Here is a 20,983-nt window from a genome sequence, read left to right as displayed (position 1 = left end):
TATTATGATTTTTGTATATTACTCAATTTGATTTGTCAGTATTTCACATAATAGTTTTGTTTGTTTACTTATAGAGATTGGCCTGTAATTTTCCTTTCTTGTGATTTTCTTTTCTTACAATGTCCCATTTTGGTTTTGTTTTCAGAATTATGCTGGCCTCATAAAACAAGTTGAGACTTGTGTCCTCTTTATTCATTCTTCAGAAGAATATTTATAATACTGCTATTATTGCTCTTTTAAATTAGTGAAAAAATTTATCCTTCATGCCATCAGAGTCTGTCTGAAGATCTCTGAGTGGAGAAGATTGATTCAATTTCTTTAAAATGCGTAAGATTACTCATATTTTCTAATTATTCTTGTGTTAATCTTCTTAAATTCTATTCTGTTTTGTTTGTTTGAGATGGAGTCTCACCCTGTTCACAGGCTGGAGTGCGGTGGCACGATCTTGGCTTACTGCAACCTCTGACTCCCTGGTTCAAGCGATTCTCCTGCCTCAGCCTCCGGAGTAGCTGGGACTACAGGCGCACCACCATGCCCAGCTAATTTTTGTATTTTTAGTAGAGACCGGTTTTCACCATGTTAGCCAGGATGGTCTCGATCTTCTGACCTTGTGATCCACCCGCCTTGGCCTCGGCCTCCCAAAGTGCTGGGATGACAGGCGTGATCCAGCGCGCCCAGTTTTTTTTTTTTTTTTTTTTTTTTTTGAGAAGCAGTCTCACTCTGTCACCCAGGCTGGAGTTCAATGGCGTGATCTCAGCTCACTGCAACCTCTACCTCCTAGGTTCAAGAGATTCTCCTGCCTCAGCCTCCCACGTAACTGGGATTACAGGTGCCTGCCACCACATCTGGCGGGGTTTTTTTTTTGTGTGTGTGTGTGTATTTTTAATAGAGACAGGGTTTCACCATGTTGGCCAGGCTGGTCTCCAACTCCTGACCTCAGGTGATCCATCTGCTTCGGCTTCCCAAAGTGCTGGGATTACAGGTGTGAGCTACCTTGCCTGGCCGTTAAATTCTGTTTTTAAAGAATCTGTACATTTCTTCTGAATTTAGAAATTTATTTGAATGAAAACATAATTACTCTCTTAAGATGTATTTAATATATAGAGATCTATGTTGATTCCCCTTTTTTTACCCCAATATTGATAATTCACTTTTTTTCTCTTTTGTTCTTTCTTAGACTTACAATGAACTTACTGATTTTCTTGGTCTCTTCAAAGTATCTGCTTTTAGCTTTGTGGACTTTCTCCATTGCACCTCCTTTTTTTCTCTCTGATTAGTTTCAATTCATCTTTATTGCTTCTTTTATTCTACTTTATTAGTGTTTAATCTTCAGTTTTTTATGTTTTTGAGATAGATACTTGAATCACAGGAAAAAAGACTGAAAACCTTTTTTCCCTAACATATCTTAAGACTGTAAGACTATAAAATCACCATTACAAATATCAGGTGCATTCTATATGTTGGACATGTAGGATTTTCACTGTGTAGTCCAAAATGTTTCTAGCTTCCATTTAAATTTCTTCTTTGATAAATAGTTAATAGAATAAAATAGCTTAATTTCCAAGCATATTGGAATCTTCTGGTTATCTCTTCTGATTATGTCTTTATTTTACACTTGAATTCTAGCTTGAGCATTTAATTGACTAGTTTCAATGCCTTGAATAATTTTGAAACTCATTTAATGGCTCTGCATATATTTTTCTGCCTTAGTCATTTTTCTGTTGCTACAACTGAATACCTGAGATTGGGTAATTTATAACGAAAATGCATTTATTTTTCATAGTTCTGGTTGCTGGGAAGTCCAAGGTCTTGGAGCCACATCTGGTAAGAGCCCTATTACTGATAGAGACTTTCTTTAGAGCCCCCAGGGTGCTGCAGGGCATCACATGGCAAGGGAGCTTATTAGAGACAGCCAAACTGGCTTTAATAACAGATCCACTCTCATGATAACTAACCCACTCCTGCAAACCTATTAATCCATTGATGAGGTCAGAGCCCTAAAACCCTTTTGAAGGCTCCATCACGTTTGAAAGTTCTCATCTCTTAACACTGTTACACCGGGGACTGAGTTTCCATATGAGTTTTGAAAGAGACAAACATTCAAACCACAGTGCATATAGTCATTAATATTTTGGTCAATGTTATATATGCACTTGGAAAAAATATACATAGTTTGTCATAGTTGACTTCAGTGTTCCATATGTGTCAACTAAGGCCAAGTATTTTTCAGACCTCCCCTCTTTTTAATTTGTTTTGTTTGTTTGTTTGTTTGTTTTCTGTTATGGAGAAAGAGACATTAAATATTCTCTATAATTATGGTTTTGTGTATTTCTCCTCTTGGTTCATCTAATTTTTAATATGTATTTTTGGAAGCCACACTAATAGATGCATACAAAGTTTAATTGTAATGTTTTCATATAACTTTATTTGTTGTTATTAAATATCTTTTTTCATCTCTAAAATTGTTTCTTCCTTTTAAGCTTATCTTTTCTGGTACTCATATTCTTTGTTTTGCTAATCTTTTCACAAAATGTTCTTCTCATTCTTTTGCTTTTTACTTTTCTTTGCCTTTATATTTAAGGAGTAACTCTTGTAGCAATCTGTAGCAGCATGATGTTTCTCGTCTTTTAATTTGTGTATTTAGACCATAAGACATTGTTGTTATTATTATTTTTACAGTCAATAGTCATTCAGATTTATTGACATATTTGCCTTTATTTTGCACTTTATTTCTTCCTGAATTTCTATGTTTCTAAGTAAAATCATTTTAGAATGATGTGTTTAGTGTGAGTTTGCTGGTAGCAAATTATCTCAAGTTTTACTTTGTCTGAAACTATCTTCATTTTGTTTTAACAAAGATATTTTCACTAGGCATAAAACTTCAGGAGGGCAGTTATTTGTTTTCAGTACTTAAACAATGTCATCCCATTGTCTCTGGCTTTCATTGTTTCCGTTGAGCAGTCAGTCTGAAGTCTTGCTTTTGCTACTTTGGGGTCAAAATATCCTTATTTCTCTGGTCCTTTAAAATTTTTTCCTTTTTGTTGTTTGTGTTTTGTTTGTATCTCACCAGTCTTATTACGATATATGTAGGTATCATTTTCTTTTATTTGTATTTATTCATCTTGTTTAAAGAACTTCTTGAATGAGTGACTTGATGTCTTCCATCAACTTTGGACAAATTTCAGTCAGATCCAATTTCTTTAAATTTGCCCCTATCCTCTCTTTATCCTTCTTCTGAAATTCAACTACATGGATGTTAGATATTATCCATATGTCTATATCTTATCATATATATCTTTTCTTTTTTTCTATACTTCTCATTATTTTTGCTCTCTGCTTCAGTCTTTTCTTCTGACCTATTTATTTTCCAGCTCACTAATTCTCTCTTGAGCTGTGTCACATATCCTGATAAACTCATCTATTGAGTTCTTAAGTTCAGTTTTTGCATTTTTTAGTTCTAGAAATTTCATTCAATTCTTACAGTTGCATGTTTTCTGGTGAAATTCTCATCTTATCATTTATTACTTTGATTATGTTAATTACAGCTATTTTTTTAGTCCATGTCTGCTACTTCCAAAACCTGGGCCATCTTTTTCTGTTGTGTATTATTTTTCTTGGACTTACTTTTTAATATACTAGATTTTTTGGTGCTTTTTTGGTTATTTTTATCAATTGGACATTTTGTATAAACATTAAAATGATTCTAGGCTGGATGTGGTGGCTCACGCCTGTAATCCCAGCGCTTCAGCACTTTGGGAGGCTGAGGTGGGTGGATCACTTGAGGTCGGGAGTTTACGACCAGCCTGGCCAACAGAGCAAAACAAGTCTGACTTACCTCAGAGCATCCTTGTCTGGAATATAGGTTTGCTCAAGTCTTGAATGCCTTGGCAGGTGTCTGATATTTGAAGTGAGGAAGATATAAATATTTTTAGGTTCTTAAGTTGCTTTTGGAGGGAGCACTACTCTTCTGCTATAAGCTACTACATCATTGCCAAATGAATTTCTGAACTAACTTTTATTGAGTATTTATTACCTGCCAGGCACTATGTTAGGTCTTACTTATTATCTTACTTTTTTTTCAGATGTACTTTGAGTTTCTGAGACTCAAAGTGTGAGACTCAGAGGAACTAAGTTACTTGCTCAGAATTTCTTTAAAGAGGTAGAAGCAAAGAATAAACTTTCAAAGCCGCTACAGCCTCTAGTCTTTACACTACGTTAGGGACAAAGTAGGATGTAATACAGTGTCTGGTAATGGTTAAAGATTAATGGTGAACTACTACTTTATGTCATTTGGTCCAAAATAGAATATAAATGTTGATATCTTTGATCCTGTGTAACAATTTTTGATGGAGACTGAGACACACAATAGTAACGAATGTTAGAGAGGTCACTAAATCTCTTTTCATATTTTGAAGGAAATAATTCTAACTTTTGGCTTAAAGGAACAGAAGATGCTCAAAAGAACAAATCAGGAAAGAGGAAAGAATAAAAGGGTAAGTAGCAAAAGGAATTCCTTTTTTTTTTCCAGTATGTATTCTGGAGATAGGTAGTTGTGGTGCTTTAAATGCAGAGCTGGGTACCAGGCTCATGAAAGACAAAGGTATATATTGCATGAAGAGGTGAATGGTGACTTAACAAAATATAGAAATAATAGGTTTGTGATCTGCAAAGTGCTGATATAACACATTGTTTTAGACTTTTTAATAAAAGTTAGTTTTCTTATTTCCACTGTATAAATCCTTACTTCTTTTCTGTAGTGATAAAGGCAAGAAAAGAATGTCAGGAAAGAATGACAACTGGAGGTAATGACAAATGTAACTGGTCCTATATACAGTCATACCTTTTACATTGAGTTCCTCACATATACATTATCTCAAAGCATCACTTTGAGGCAGGAAAGAAAAAAATAGTCTCTGAAATTTTGTGAAATTACTGTGGAGAAAAACTTGAAATAAGGCAGATCCAGGTATTTTTAACAAGATAAAAACAAGAAAAATTAGGGTAAAATTTATATACCTAACCTAACAGGTATAAAGTGACAAAAGAAGTTGTGACCAGCTTGGATGTTTACCTATGAGCTAGTATTATAGGAAAAGTGGAGATCTGGGAGATAAGAGAGAGACACGTTTAGAAACTTAGAGATTCATAGAAGGGGAGGAAAGCACGTAGAGAAGTGGGCTGTACTTGGTTCCAGATTTACAGGAGCAGCAAGCCAAGGAATGTTATCCAAAGTGGCACACCCACTATGTATGCTGTAAATAAGCACCAAAGTCAGCTGAAGGACCTTATGCATTTCAAATCAGCCTAACTTACCCAGGTCCAGAGAATTTTGTATTTGTACTGTTAGATTCCATCTTTTGTCTGCCTGGCCTGGAAACAGAGCTTCAGGGCCCAAAAGTTGAAGAGCTTGCAGAGGCACCAACCTAGCCTGGGATCTCAGCTTGGATGTCTTGTTCAGGGCCAATAATCTGGTGAGTATCAGGTTCTCAAATTCTCAGAGTGAGACACAAGAAAACCTACCAGGCATGAATTCTTCCTGCAAAAGAATGAGGGGTTGGCATTGGTTTCTCTTACAGCTCTGTGTGCTGCTGCTTGCCTAGAGCCATTCCCAGTTTTAAGCATCTAAGTTACATGCCTATGCCCATCCTTAAAGGATTTTTCTAAAATAGAAAGATAGCAAGAATTAAGCCTCCTATTACCCTGTGCAGCCCAGAAGAATCTGAGCATAAGGTAAAGAGTGGAGGAAGGGAACTAACATTTGTTGAATATTGACTATGATAAGGCATTTTTCCTTTATTCTCTTTCTTAATCCTCTCAATAGCCATTTGTGGTACATCTGAATCTGCCTGGTGAGTAAGATTTGGGTTCCTCAAGACAGAGAAGGTATGGCACCTGTATACTCATATTTCCTCTGAGAGCATCTGGCAAGACACCTGGACTACTAACTGTTATGTTTATATAATATGAACACACTATAAATGTAATACCTACATATTCATATATAGTGTTGCCTATTCACCTCCTCCAGTATTACTTTATTTTCAGTTCCAATTCCACACGGATTTATTGGCTATTTTGTATCAGGATTGATGCTAGCTAGATAATTTAGGCAGACCTGGAGGTGGCATCAAAGAGGAAGGAATTTGGGATAATTCCTAGGTTTACTACTGGGGCAACAGTTTAAGTTTATGTTTCTTCAATAAATGTGCAGATCCAGCAAGGAGATAGCTATCTTTTTTTTTCTTCAGAGCTTACTATATGCTAAGCACTGTGATAAACTGATTGCCTGCATTCTTATTTAATTTTCACAAATATATATGGTAGGTGCCATAATTAGCATTATTTGAGTGATGAGTAAGCTGAGGCTTGGAGTGGTAACTTGCCCAGTTTGCAGCAGATGACAGTAAGTAGGTGGACAAGCTTAAGGTTTACATTTTGGACTCACTGACAAACAGGTGGTAGTTAACTGCTATGGTTTGGATATGGTTTGTTTGTTACCACCAAAGCTCATGTTGAAATTTGATCCCTAGTGAGGGCAGGTTGGGGGTGGGGCCTAGTAGGGGGTGTTTGGGTTATGGCAGTGAATGGTTCAGTGCTCTTCCAACATTAGTAAATACATTCTTGTTCTCACAAGAGTGAATTAGTTCTCAGGAGAATGGATTCTCATTGGAGTGGGTAGTTATAAGCTGGGATGCCCCTAAGGTTTCCCTCTCTTCATACATGTCCACTTCCCCTTTTACCCTGTCTGCCATATTGTGATGCAGCAGAATAGGTCTCACCAGAAGCCAGAACTTGAACTTGAACTTCTTATCCTTGAACTTCTCAGCCTGCGGAACCATGAGCTAAACAAACCTCTTTTCTTTTTATGTAACCCAGTCTCAGGTATTCTTTTTTATTATTTATTCATTTATTTATTTGAGACAGAGTCTCACTCTGTCACCCAGACTGGAGTGCAGTGGTGCGATCTTGGCTCACTGCAAGCTCCGCCTCCCAGGTTCATGCCATTCTCCTGCCTCAGCCTCCCAAGTAGCTGGGACTACAGGTAGCCGCCACCACGCCCGACTAATATTTTGTATTTTTAGTAGAGAGAAGGTTTCACCGTGTTAGCCGGGATGGTCTCGATCTCCTGACCTTGTGATCTGCCCACCTCGGCCTCCCAATCAGGTATTCTTTTATAGCAACGTAAAACAGACCAAGCCATAACCCATAAAAAGTAAGATATCTTCTAAGAACAACCTATTTGTGTTGAAAGACAGTAAAATGAAGACCAGAATTCTGGAGAATATAAATATTTAAGGAGTGAGCAGAGAAAAAGTAATACACTATGAAAACCAAAATAAGTGGTCAGAGAAACAGAGGACCAGGAGAAAAATACTCAAAAAAAAAAAAAAAAGATGCTCAACACTATCAATTATAGCGGAAGCATTTAGCAAAATAAGGCCTGAGGAATACTTACTGCATTTGTAAATGTGCAGGTCACTAATGTCTTTAGCTAAAGCTGCCTCAGTGGTATATGCAAAGTCAGTGTCCAGCCAGTGATTTGAGGAGCAGATGGGCTTAATGAAACTATTCTAGGTCCCACCTGAATATATTGGTCTTCCCAGCCTATAACAGAGTAGATCCATTAGCAGCTCATTACTTGGAAATGTATTTTTGGTCTGACTTCCTTTAATTATTATAAAATTTCAAAATAACTCAATGAGGCTATGGGATAAAGAATAGAGCATAGGAGAAATGCTCCTGAAATAACACTTTTATTACAAGAATCAGAATTGGAAGGATAAAGGAGAGTTCCTTTCAGGCCTGACATAAAGACTCCTTCTAAAAACATTAAAATATGGGAACCCTGCAGAATCCATTTTGCATTTGTCTTTTCCCCTGTATCATTGCTAATGAATATGTCCTAGATTGTCAACCATGAGAAAGAAAGCATTTTCATTCCCACAGCATGTCATTCTCCTGAGAGTGGTGGTGTCTTCTTTATGTGTCATGGAACCTGTGACCTGTCACCTGATTGTCATGTTAGTTTATTAACATGTCAGGGCATGCCACCCCTGGTTTCCACCTCAGAAAGGAAATTGCTTAGGGTGGGAGACATTCTGCTAGCCAGATAAGGCAGAGTTCTGCCAACTTTCAGTGCCAGGGAAACCCTAGACAGTAATCAGTACCAAACCTGACTATTAATAGGACCACCCAAAGGCACGTGGCTGGGAACCAAACCTCTCTCCTACCTTGGTCTGATCTATTGGCAAGTTTCCCTGCTAGATCCAGCTTTGCTCCCACACGCATGGGGAGGAATTCAAAAACAGAAATTGTAAAGGAGGTAGGGCAGAAGGCATGGTTGGAAAGTGGGTCTCAGATGCTGGAAGGGTCGTAAGGGAGAAGTTTCTGGTTACATCATGCAGGGCTTCAAACTTCAAAAAATAATAATTGATGGATGGAAGTCAAAGCTAAAGCCAAAGAAAGGCCTACACATGTTCAGAGATTTTGAGTTAGAAATTCTCTTTTTCCAGCTCTCTCTCCCACCCCCAAAAATCACTTGGGGAAAGCAAAGTAGTGATTAAGGAACTACAGGGGCAACAGCAGGCTATTCTCTGGGGCCTTTTAAATGCCAGGCCAAGCCTGCTGCCTGCTTGGGAGATGAGTATGTGCTCTCCTCCAAAACTTCCTCAAGTCTCCTCTCCTGACATCTTTCTGCCAGATGGTAGTTCGAATTCTCAAGGTGCTTGGCCCTCCTGGTTCCTACCACGTGAGCCAAGCCCAGAGAACTTTGGTCCATCAGTTTCCCCCTTGCTGCACCCCTCTTGCGAGCAGGACCTGGAACCTGGAGGTCAAGGAGAGGCTAGGAGTACCGACCTATGGCGCTCTGGGAAGGAGCTCCCAGCTTGTCCATGGGTGCCTTTGGGAGAGCATCAGCTCTGGCTAGGAGGGTTTCCGGAGCGCCTTCTCCAGCTGAAGCACGCCTTTTGTCCTTTATGAGGTGAACGCATTATCAGCTCTGACTTGAATTTCCCTGTAGGGTTATCCCAATATTTTAAAATTACAATTCAGACTCTTAACAAATTACGAATGAGTGTAAACATAATCAGAGTGTGGATGCAATCCACTTGTAATTGCTAATAGAAAAAAAGGAAAAGAAAAAAAACCACAAAGACTTAAACAAGCAAGAAAAACCGGGGAGTTGGGGTTGGGGAGTGGGGGGGGGGGATCAGTTCTGCAGGGTGTTTGCCTTTGTGATTTGCTTCCTAGGGGACTCTCCCAACGCGTCCCGCAGCCCACCCTGCCTCCCAACTCCCTGCGGTGTTGTCGGGGCTAGAGGAATCCAGGGCTTGGTCCCTGCAGCTGAGGCCTACGGGATATCCCGGGAAAGAGCAGCCTCTCACGGTGTTGAAGAGTCCCTCAAGCCTTCGCGCTCTGGTGGCCTCCCTCCGCCGAATTCTGAGAAAAGCACTGCCGAACGGCGGAAGAGGGCCCTGCTGCTTGCCTCGCGCTCCCGGGGGACCACGACTAAGTCCCCGACGCCGCTCTTCCCTTTCCCTGAGGACCCTGGGACTCTGCTCCCGAGTTCCAGCTCCAAGGACTCAAGGACACTCTCCGTTCCTCACTCTTCAAAGGCCACCTCCTTTTCTAGAGGTGGGCTCCCCGACCTTGTGCTTCTAGAGCTGCAGGAGCGGCGCTGCACAGGTCTAACAAGCCCGGCACATTGGCGGGTGTTCGAGCTCTCAGTTCGAAAGACATTTGAGGAAAATACTGCACATAGAAATTTATATTATAAATTACGTATATTATATAATATTATGTATATAGTCGATAAATTAGCAAATGTGTGCGGTATTTTTCTTGAAACCGTTAGCATCCTAGTTGGTATTAGTGATATTGGTTGATATTAACACGAATGACAAGTGGGTGATTTTCAAGAAGCGCCCAGTCCCTCCGAATATCATCGGAGACGTCTGCGTATGCCTCCGGATGCCCATCTATAAACTCTTGCTTGTGGCTATTCCTCACTCACCAACCATATTGACCATTCACCCGGATAAGGCAACTTCCTCGGAAGGGCGATCTGAGGACGCTGACCCCCTAAATGACTGAGGACGCTGGATCTTCAGGGCGAACATCGTGTCTTGGGGATGCCAAAAGTCCCCAGCCCTTACCCAGACTTTTATTACGAGGGGCAATTCGGTCTGTGTAGGGGACAAACAGCAACGTTAAAACGCAAGTGTGTAAATGAGGATGGAGAATGCGAAAGGAGGGAGAGGCAAGGAGCTGCTCCAATTCTAGGGAGGTTTTGGGGAGGCTGATCCGCTCCAAGGACAAACCGCTGGGAAGGGAGAAACGGCCCACGTCGAACTGCCCGGTGGAAACCTCTCTGCGCTATTAGATTGCGTCCAGTACAGCAGATGGCACAAGCACGTGCGGCGCTCAGCTTAGGCTCTCGGAGGCAGCTGAGTTGGAAATTCCGACGGAAGGCACCCACACACTCCCACTCTGCGCTGGCCCACCCGCGTGCACGCCCACCCCCCACGCGCGTCGATTTCACCCTAGCTCAGAAGCGCACAGATGTTTACAGCTTAGAGCCGGTACCGCTGGGGAGATCGAGCGACGTGCGCGGCGCACAGTTCGGCGCTGGCAGGGCTCTGGGCTCCCTGTCGGGGGTTCGAGCGGCCCAGGGATGGGAGTGGGGGTGGGGAGATTGGGGGGAGGGAGAAGGACTGCAGAAAGGAGGGGGGAGTGGGTGGGCTAATGATGAAAAAGTCTCCTCCATCCCTGCTCCTTAATTAAATGCATGGAAAGAACCGAGGCGAGCACATCTGGTTTCAATCTGCAGCCCTTTGATGGCATCAAATGTTCTTTTCCCAGATCAGGGCTGGAAGTTCTGGGCTAACTATGGCCGTTTGGAGCCCAGAAACCATTTACACACACTCGTACCCTTCTTTCTCTCCAGTCAAGCCTCTTGGCTATAGGACGAAAAAAAAAAAAAAAAAAGTCTAGCGATCAAGGGAGTGCGGGAGTACGGATGCATGTGTGTGTGTGCGCGCGCGTTTAAAGAACATAAAACGCCACAAATAAGCACTTAATATTTTACTTAGTCGTCATATAGTAACTCATTTCTAATGAGACTGTTAAAGCTGTTACCAAATTCCAACAGGTCATGAAAAAACTGCTCAGCACCTCTCTGTCTTCTGTCAAGTTAGGGCTCCGCAGACGGACGACAGAGGATTATCCGTAAACTTAAATGGGGGTTCCTCCGCCCCTCTCTGTCCTCCCGTCACCACAGCCAGGCCGGACGCAGAACCGCACGGAAGCCTCCCCCACTCCCGCCTCTGTGAGTGCTCCTGCCTGCTCCAAGGAATCTGGGCAGCGGGACCCTCTAGGTTTAGCGTTCTCGCCTGGGGAAGCAACCTTGGCCGTCCCATAGAAGTTACAAAATTGGCAGTGGGTAGGGAGAAATATTATAATATATTTTTGGAGTCCTTTCCTCCAGCTTAATAAACACGTACATTTCTCATTGCCCTAGCCCTGGTATTCCTAATGGCTGGGAAAGCCTCAAATAAACTCGGTGCCCTCTAGATCTCCCCAACCTGCCTTCAGTCCTTGCGAGAGGCGTAAGAGAGCTTCCTTTAGCATCCCTCTTGTTATTTTATTACATTATTTAATAGGCTCCCTCTACGGAACCAAAAATAGCCTTAATATGCTTACTTTCTCCCTGTACTCCCCCCCAAAAAAACTGTTAGAATAGCAGAAAATGTGTGTGTGTGTGTGTGTGTGTGTGTGTGTGTGTGTGTTTTAAAGGTGGTGGGGGAAGGCAGAAGGAGAAGAAAATTTGATTGTGATGGTGATGGACTTTTTCCAAATTTCCCCACAGCTGTTATCAAAACATGCAAATGAGATTTTCCAACAGGATCTTAAACAAATCTGGAGGAGTTAATGCCGAAGCAAAATAATCCGCACGTTTGAAGTGACTGTGAGTTTCAGTTTGTCTTTTCTCCCGTGATATTATTGCAGGGGAATGATAATTAGACCTTTAGAAATCCAAAGGGGCTCTCTTGCTCTCTTCCCTCTCTCATTTCTCTTCTCTCGTTCTCTCTCTCTCTCTCTCTCCTTCCCTCTCTCTCTCCCTCCCTCCCTTCCTCTCTCCCTCCCTCTCTCTTGTTCCCTCCCTCTCCCTTTCTCTCTAACTCTGATGTTGGCAAAGGGGGTTTTCTTAATCAGACTGTTTTTTGGTCCCAGGGAAAGGAGGAAGAAGGAGATTGTGATGGAGAAAGGGGGTCTGTGAAACGTCAGGCACCGCACAAAGGCTTTGCCACGTAATTACAGGCTCCTATTAAGTCGAGATCTGCCCTCCCAGGGGTCTCCAATTTTCTTGTATTCCCTACAAAGCCTCCTCTGCATGCCAGTTTGTGCCTTTTGAAGTGCCAGAGAGCTTCTTGATCCAACTGAGAAGGAAAAAGGAGCCCAGCAAGAAGAGGGGGAGAGAGAGAAGGGAAAGGGGGGAACCCAACAGCACCCTCCTTCGGACTCTTGAAGCCTTTTTTTTTTAATTCTTAATTTTTTTTTTTTTTTTTTTTTTTTACTCCTTACAAAAAGTAAAGTGAGAATCCTGCTCTCTAATACATCTGCAAGACATCACCCTCTCCTCCTGAAACTTTAGTCACTCCTGAGAATCCACAGGAGTGCAGAGAGGGGGGAACACGTTTTCTTGAAGATGTTTTAAAGCTGGAACAAGCCTTCTTCTGTTGGTGCTTGAACTCTTGCCTGGGAATAACTTTTTTAACCTTTGAAAAAAACCCTTCACTTTGATTCTTCTCTCCCACCCCTTCTTCTCTCTTCTTCTGTTTGCCTAACTCCCCCGCCCTGCTGGCCTCCGCTTTCCTTTCTCCCCCTTATTATTATTTTTAGTCTGTGCGTGTGGACACTTTTGGAGAGTTGGAAGGGATTTTTTTCTCCTGACTTGAACATAGGGTGACTTTTTAATATTGTATTTTAGTGTGGATTATCTCTTTGGACCGCCCCGGACTTGGCCTCAGGAAAGCAACCAAGGCTGTGGAAGGCGGCTGGTGCAGAACGCTCTGCTCTACAGAAGGGGGTCCCCCGCCCTCTTTTCCACTTTTTTTTTTTTTTGGCCTTCCTCTCCTTCCCTCCCTCTTCCTCTCCTCTCTCTCTCTCTCTCTCTCTCTCTCTCTCTCTCTCTCTCTCCACTACCCCCCTCTTTCTTCCCCACTCGGCTCCTCTCCCCCCTTGCGCCCACAGCGTTTGGTGTTGATTCGAGCGGGAAGAGAGGGGGGTGGGTGGGATCGGTGGGGGAGACCATGACCTCCAGCTACGGGCACGTTCTGGAGCGGCAACCGGCGCTGGGCGGCCGCTTGGACAGCCCGGGCAACCTCGACACTCTGCAGGCGAAAAAGAACTTCTCCGTCAGTCACCTGCTAGACCTGGAGGAAGCCGGGGACATGGTGGCGGCACAGGCGGACGAGAACGTGGGTGAGGCTGGCCGGAGCCTGCTGGAGTCGCCGGGACTCACCAGCGGCAGCGACACCCCGCAGCAGGACAGTGAGTGAGGGGCGCATGCCCACGGGGGTGTGTGCCCGGGACAGAGGGCGGGGACCGGTGTAGGGCAGCGAGAGCTCCTCCGCGGCCAGAAAGACTAGGTCCTGGGACCAGGATAGGTGGTGGCAGACTTCAAAGGAAGGGCCAGTTACAGGGGAAACCAGATGAGAAAAGCGGGTCTCGGTCGAGGGCATAGCCAAGGAGGACGCTGGAGAGAGGCTCCAAGGTCCGGGGACACTCCGAGGCCCTGCGGTCTTAGGCAGGGACTCTGTCCGCCGCGGACTCTCTTTACTTTGGTCAGGCACCGGCTCGGTTCATCCCGCACGCGGGGCGGCGGGACTGGGATGGGAAAAGGTCTTAGCGGGGTGCAAACTCAGAGAGCCAGCGGTGTTTGGGAAAGCAGCGGGTTAAAGATGCTGAGTCGGGTTCGAAGGGCTTCTCTCAGGCAGCGTATGACGGCTTGTGGGAGGGCACCAGGCACAGGGAGCAGGACTTGACACTCCACGCGGGCACTGTAAGGCCGGGCGCGACTTGGAGGCCGCGAGAGAACGCCCGGCCCGAGACACTGGAGCTGCTCTCTGCCCCCTGCTGTTGCCTCTACAGCAAATGGGTTTGAGAATGGCAGAGTCAAAAGCCCGGCTGCCTCTGGAAAACTCAGGCCAAGCAAAGGGAATGTCCTTTACGGGTGAAACCTGAAATCCAGCCCTGCATGATCCCGCACAGGCGAGCTGCATCTGGGAGGCGCGGGCTTCAGTGCAGAGGTCAGAGTCACTTTAGAGGAGCTCTCCCTATTGGCTCTTAAACGTCCAAAAAAGTCTAGTTTCCCTTCCCCATACTCACTGACCAACCTCGCGCCCCATGAAAATCTCGCTTCGCTAGTGCCTTAAAAAGAGACTGCAAATGTATCCCCATGTCCCCAAGTCTGTAACAGACCGGTCACCCTGTTCATCCCAGGTGACATGTGGCCAGATATGTACAGATACTCCCTCTTCTCCTCGAGGTTGCAAGAGTCTGAACTTAGCTGTAAGTCCTCAAATGAGGCTGTTCACTTTCTATGTCAGTAGTTGCTGGTTACCATTTTGTCTTCAAATTTGGAAACCTGGGAACCAGGGGACCCGCCAGCATTCTATGATTTTCACAAAACATTGTCTATTTCAGACTCTCAAAGAATAGACATACAAGTCAAACTGGACATAGAAACAACTGGAAACAGGGCCCGGGCACAGTGGTGGCCCAGCGGGCCACGCTAAAGCAAGCGGCAGAGAGAGCCTCTGGTGTGCTGAGGGCGCGCGGTCTTTACCCTGCTTCCTTAATTCCGGCCTGGGCGCCCCTGGGTGTTTTTAGCCAAAATAGGCCTAGGGCCGATCCACCTAATGTACTAGCAGACTGCTACAGGAACTGAATGAGGAAGTCTGGCCTGGACACCAGAGAAAGGTGGCCAAGTCTGAGGAATGAAGAACCAGGTGTCCCCAAGTTGCGCATAAAGAGCTAGGCGCAGAGACAGAGACGTTCTAAGTAGGGTTTGGGTTCTTGAGAGGCTGCTTCTGCTGCCGGCACCCGCAGCCTTACTTCAGTGTTTGCATAGGCACTCTTAGTTCTGACAAAATGCACTGAGAAATACTATGATTGTTTTTAAACGTTTTACTAGGGAAAATGAAAAATGAAAAAAGTAGGGAGAGTCCAGGCGCGGTAGCTCACACCTGTAATCCCAGCACTTTGGGACCCCGAGGTGGGCAGATCACAAGGTCAGGAGTTTGAGACCAGTCTGATCAACGTGGTGAAGCCCCCTCTCCTAAAAATACAAAAATTAGGCGGGTGTAGTGCCGCGCTCATGTAATCCCAGTTACTCAGCAGGTAGAGGCAGGAAAATCGCTTGAACCCGGGAAGCGGAGGTTGCAGTGAGCTGAGATAGTGCCACTGCACTCCAGCCTGGATGAAAGAGTGAGACTCAGTCTCAAAAAAAAAAAAAAAAAAAAAAAACGTAGGGAGAACAGCATTCGGTGTAGACCCCAGCTTCACCAATTCTGCACGTCTGGTCGTTTCTGTTTTGCCAGGACGACTTATTAATTGCGACATTTACCACTGTTCCGATACTAGAGGCTGGACCCACAACAGAAAACAGGAACACGAAGAAAATTCTGCTTAGAAGACCAGAGTGGAGCAGGAGAGACTAGATGCTGCTTTGCCCTATGAGGAGGCTGGAGGATGAGAAAACCATGGCCAAGGCCAGCTGCCTCGGCCAGCCTGGGGAACAAGCCAGCTGTGGTGGCCCTCAGATACTGCAGGGGAAGAGGGATGCAAATTGTACAGGTTGTTTGGCTCTGAGTGGACGCCACTCCTGAGAAGGGAACACGGGATTCATCGTGGCCTTAGAGTGGGTATGGAGAGGGGCTGGCCCGGCCCGAGGAAGCCAGCTATGGAGCGCCACCCAGCAGATTAGGGAGGCGACGCGCTGTGGCTGGGAGGCCGCCCTGGACTGGGGACTGGCTTCTGTGAGACCTGAGCCTGGTGCCTCAGAGGCCCTGTGGAGCACGTGGGCGTCCTCAGGGGCGCTCGAGGACAAGCTCAGCATCGCGGGTGGAGTTGGGGACTGTATGTTCCGGGAGAAGGGAAGAAGTCTCTAGAAACTCGCCCACGTGATACTCGGGAGCATCTCAGAGTTACAATGACTAGAGAGGTCTTGTTGGGAGAAGACCCCGAAAGGAAACTGAGGTTCAGAAAGAGGATGCTCTGCGGAAGGGTGATCAAGAGACAGCTTCGGGAGGAGGCCGCAGAAGGCAGAGGGAGGTGATGGGGACGAAGTGACAGGCACCTGGAGCTAGGAAAGTAGCTGAGAACCCCCCCACACACACACACAAACACACACACACACAAACACACACACACACACACATACACCCCAGGCCTTGCTCCCTAGAGAGATGAGGGTAGTGTTCTAACGAATAGTTTGTTGCTTTTATAAGCACTTTTCTCCACCTCTTTTTTCTCTGCTGGGATGAGAATGGGAGGGCCTGATGAGTCTTATGGCTTCCAGGGGAACCCGCATCCCTAGTTCTTGGGCTCCCATCAAGAGTTGCCAAGAAGGCTGTTGTGAGCTACTTGGAAATCAGGACCCCTGGGCCTCCAGCCTGCAGTGACAATGAGACTCAGACTGTGAATCAGGGAAGAGGGGAGTGTCAGGGGAAAGGATGGCTAGAGCAGACTCTCCCCCACCCCCAAAGGGACTCAGGGATGGAACCGGGAGTCTAGCGCTCTTTGTATCCCGCTGAAAGTCTACTCCAGTGGGAAACGATTGTCTCCTTCGGAGAGATGGGGAACATTAAAAAGAAGCCTTTGACTCTTTTAACTATATAGAAACAGTCCTTGTCCTTTCTAAATTTTCTCTTCCGCTGAAATTAGCAAAACAAACTCCACTTACACCTTCAATATTAGGTTCTTAATTTTGCAAAATTCCTAACTACAACGAGGGCCGAATATAGTTAGAAGGAGTAGGTATTGTCTAAAGTCAGGGCTTCTCCCAGACCCTCCCCACCCCATCACCATCAGCAATTCTGTCCCCACCCCCACCTTGGTGGACATTCACTACACTGTCCTCTCTGTAGAGTGCTTTCTTTCCCTTTTTACTGAGTCTCTTACTAGTAAATTCTCAACTTCTGGGCTCAAATACACTAAGTGTCCAAAGAAATAGTTCTTTAACATTGTTTGGAATCCAGTGGCTATTGGGAGAGTGTGGAGTGTGAATGGGGGTGGTGGCAGAACTTGGGTAATCAGGGAGAGGAAAGAGGAACAGGTCATTAAAATAAGCAGACATACTCCAATGAAGACAGTGAATCCCGCTGTCATTTCTTAATCTGAACTTCTGCAAACTCTTTTAAAAAAATGCGCCTGCCTTCCACGTTTCCAACCTCTAAATTAGTGAAACCAGATTGTCCTAATAAGACCTTTTGTTGGAAACACATGTAGTCATAAAAAGGTAGACGGAAAGTCAATTAGACACGCGCGCACACACGCACACATTCACAAGCCGGTGCTAAGTGTGCACCCGGCGCAGCTGGTTCCCGGGCCGCGGCGGGATGCAAATGCAAAACAGCGACGCGGGAAATCGATTTGTCACAAAGGGAGAGGTGTAAACGCAGCGCAAAGGAATTGCCTGCCCAATCTACCAGCCGCACTCTCCCAGGACCTTGCCCCGCCAACTTCTCTTCGCCAGAGAAACTCCCAGGAGAGCGGGAACATTTTCTAGGGCGCTCACAAGTTGGAATTCGCATCACAGTAATATCAACTTCTAGAGTCTCAGCGTTTGCAACAACCCTGGCGCCAGAAATTTTCTTATGCAGCACCATCCTGGGACTCGGGAGCCAGTGCTGGCAGTCTAAATTTGGGCTTCAATTATCTCGTTGAAGAGGGGAGCCAATGAAATATATCGTTTTAAGGTTAGCCTGGAAACTTTTCTCTTTAGAGGAGGAGAAATACAGGATTAAGGTGCCTCACTGAGTCCCCAAAGTCGAATGTCAAGGCCGGTCAATAGTTGGTGATTTCGGTTTATTTTACACGCAAACGTAGGGGCCCGAGTGACCTTCTTCTCTTAGAATTTTGGGGAAATTGATAGTCCAGGGACTCCTTACCCACTTTTGGGTGAAGGACAACTTGGAATTTGAAGTGTGGGGAGATAGGCCTGTAAAGTCCGAAGCCTTAGGCTTCCAGTCCTCTCTGGGGCTCCAGATCCCCCAACTCTGGAATGCAGTGAATTCCCACCCCCACGCTTCAGAGCACCTCTCCCGTGCGTGCTCTGCATTTTGACGTCGTGCAGTCCTGCATTTTGGCTGAGAGACCTAACTTCGGTGCGCGCTCAGTTCAGAGCGCCAGGGAGTTAAGCAAACAGGAATGGGTCACACGGGTCCCTATAGTTCCTTCCTCTTCCCAAGAGTGTCATTTTAGATTTTACAACACGAACGAATAAGTCATCTCCAAACCAACAAGATGTCACCTTCAAGCTCCCAGTTGAAAAAAAAAAAAAAGTCCATTCAGAAGCAGTGATGATGCCTTTCTATTCCACCGACCCAGCTTTGAATGCCTCTCCCAGCCAGGACCCTTTTCCACGAAATAACAATTGTAGATTTTCAACCACGACGATCCCTAGACCAATTTGATTTTTTATTTTAAGAGGCATGTTTCTTTTACAATCCCTCTCCTACACACTGTTTCCCGCTCCATCCAACAGCCTACCACACCATCATCGCAGACCCCTAACTCCTGGAAAACCCTTCTCCTTAGCCGAAGCACTAGGGCCGCAGGCAAGGGGTTGTTGCAAAGATCTGCGCGCGCCAGTGCCTGCATTGCGACCCCCAGCGCCCCTCCAGTTCCAGGGCCGAGCCCACTTTCAACCGCTCTGAAAATATGCATGTATTTCCTCCACCCCCCCCCACCCCCCGCTTTAGAAGGAGCTATACGAGGAACAACTTTTTGAAATCGGGAGTGTGTTTGTAGAGACGGAGATGAGGATTGCATTTTGCTTATTTTTCTACAGGTGGTGGAAGTGTTTTGGGGGTCAGAGTATCCTCTCAAAGAAAAAGTAAAACGTGGGGGTTCGCTTTCTCTAGCCAAGCCTTTGGAAGTTTAATTAACAGGACCCTTAAAGTATTCCTTAGAATTACAGATAAAAAATTACAGGCAATATTTGGATAAGGGGCCAACTCTCCCTGTCCAAACATTTACAGAACTGCCTGTGAGTGTAATTGTAATTGTGAGTGCCATTGTAATTTGACTGGGCGCCCTTTGTCGAATTCTGTGTTTTACTTTGATGCCTTTTGAATACCACTTCCATTGTTTGGGTGTCCTTTAACTCCGTTTACAACAATATATTAATAAAGAGGATGCATATGTCAGCGTTATGTATCCACAAGAATTTGGATTCCTTTAAAATCAAATGGCTTGGTGAGCAGGCTAACACTCAAAACCCAACAGTCTCAAACAGTAATAATAATACCAACAAATGGTTGCAATGCCCCCCCTTTCTCCAAATGCTGTTTATTCTAAAATCAGTATATTCGGAGTTACATTGCAGAGAAACAGTCATCAGTGGTTCAGGGTCGGCAGGTTTGTTTTTCAGGTGTAGATGTTCTTGAGTAATACCGCTCCACTGTGGACTAAATATTAGTAGATTGTCATTGACATTTTTCTAATTTAGTGCGGCAGCCTCAGGGAAGTACTCATCTAGACAATTATGGGGTATCGATTTTAACTTTAAGCCTAAAAAAATACCATATTTCACTTGCCCTGGGACTACTTTTCTTGATGAAAAAATATCTGGGAAGATGATTTTAGGGCCATGTTAGCGTAGGGGAGGGGAATAAAGGCACAAATGGTGGTTGGTTAAGGAAATTTTATGAAAGAAAATAAAGAAAACATGTCAGAATAAATCAATCAGATGCACAAATGTGTTAGAGGAATCTGAGGACAACCAGCATCTTGGGGATTCTTCTGTTCCCGAGGTTCGCAGATACAGGAATAAGCGTCTGAGTTATGCCCAGAATACATTCGTCGGGTACTGCATGTCCCAGTCCCTTAGCTGTGCCACGTAATGAAGAAACTCTAATTCCCCAGAACGTTGGGGCTTATTTTTTACCATTATTGAGTCCGCCCAGGCTCAGCTCTCTTAAAAAGGGATAAATCTGAAATTCGTGTATTAATTTGAATCCCCAAGATCCGAGTTATGAGAAAGGGCAAGGGCAGGTTTTATTCCTATTTTGTTTACTTTCACCGAGTTACTGTGAAGTGATTGGAAACGTTCTCAACGGGCAGGGAGAGAATACACTGAAACTCAGATGCAGCAGTAAAGTTGATATAGGGGTCGGAACAGGGGGCTCTTTTTGGATCTCACCTTTACTGGGGATTGAGGTTGTGGAATGGGTGGAAGAGTAATTAACTCTATGAAGAATTTTAACGTTGAAAACAGAGCCCACAGTATTTTTGGTTCTAATGGTGTGGTCTCTGCCTCGGCAAAGAAACAAACACCGCCACCGCATCGCCGCAGTTCTCCTCTCTGCTGCACCGACGCCGGACGCTGCTTAAAAGAGCTGCGAGCCTCGCCAGACGCATTCCTCCTTCCCTTCTTTCGCCGAAAGGGGGCGCGCTCCTCCCAGGCGGCGCTGGTGCCTATCCTGCCTTCAAAAATCTTTGGGCTCTTGCAGGAGAGAGTCTCTTGAACACGAGTAACAAAACGTGGGAAATAATAGCTTGAAGACACTTCAGGGACTATATGAATATAAGGGGCACACACATGCATCTTATTGGAAACATGTAGACAGCTGGCAGGAACACTGGCTGCCTGCCTCTCCTCCTTTCAAATGAGGGTGGTCGGGGTTCCAGGGTGGCAGGAGGGGAGTGGGGCCAGATGACCGTGGATGGAATTGGTGGGTGCTAGGACTGGTGCCTG

The 20,983-nt window shown here is 45.0% G+C and overlaps 1 protein-coding gene across 2 annotated transcripts in view; it reads left to right on the top strand.

Annotated features, from left to right (window-relative positions):
- Positions 1-12,188: 12,188 nt before the first annotated feature.
- The window catches only part of PRRX1 (paired related homeobox 1), a 75,981-nt gene continuing 67,186 nt past the window's right edge, over positions 12,189-20,983 (top strand). For both annotated transcript variants that reach the window (XM_025395459.1, XM_025395468.1), the window contains exon 1: positions 12,189-13,551. In XM_025395459.1, the coding sequence (XP_025251244.1) occupies positions 13,311-13,551 (241 nt within the window). In that variant the 5' untranslated portion in view covers positions 12,189-13,310. The remainder of the gene's footprint in view (positions 13,552-20,983) is intronic.

The sequence above is a fragment of the Theropithecus gelada genome, chromosome 1 (assembly GCF_003255815.1).
Source record: "Theropithecus gelada isolate Dixy chromosome 1, Tgel_1.0, whole genome shotgun sequence".
Lineage (NCBI taxonomy): Eukaryota > Metazoa > Chordata > Mammalia > Primates > Cercopithecidae > Theropithecus > Theropithecus gelada.
The sequence above is the reverse complement of the archived record's forward strand: the minus strand, read 5'-3'. Positions and strand labels throughout refer to the sequence as shown.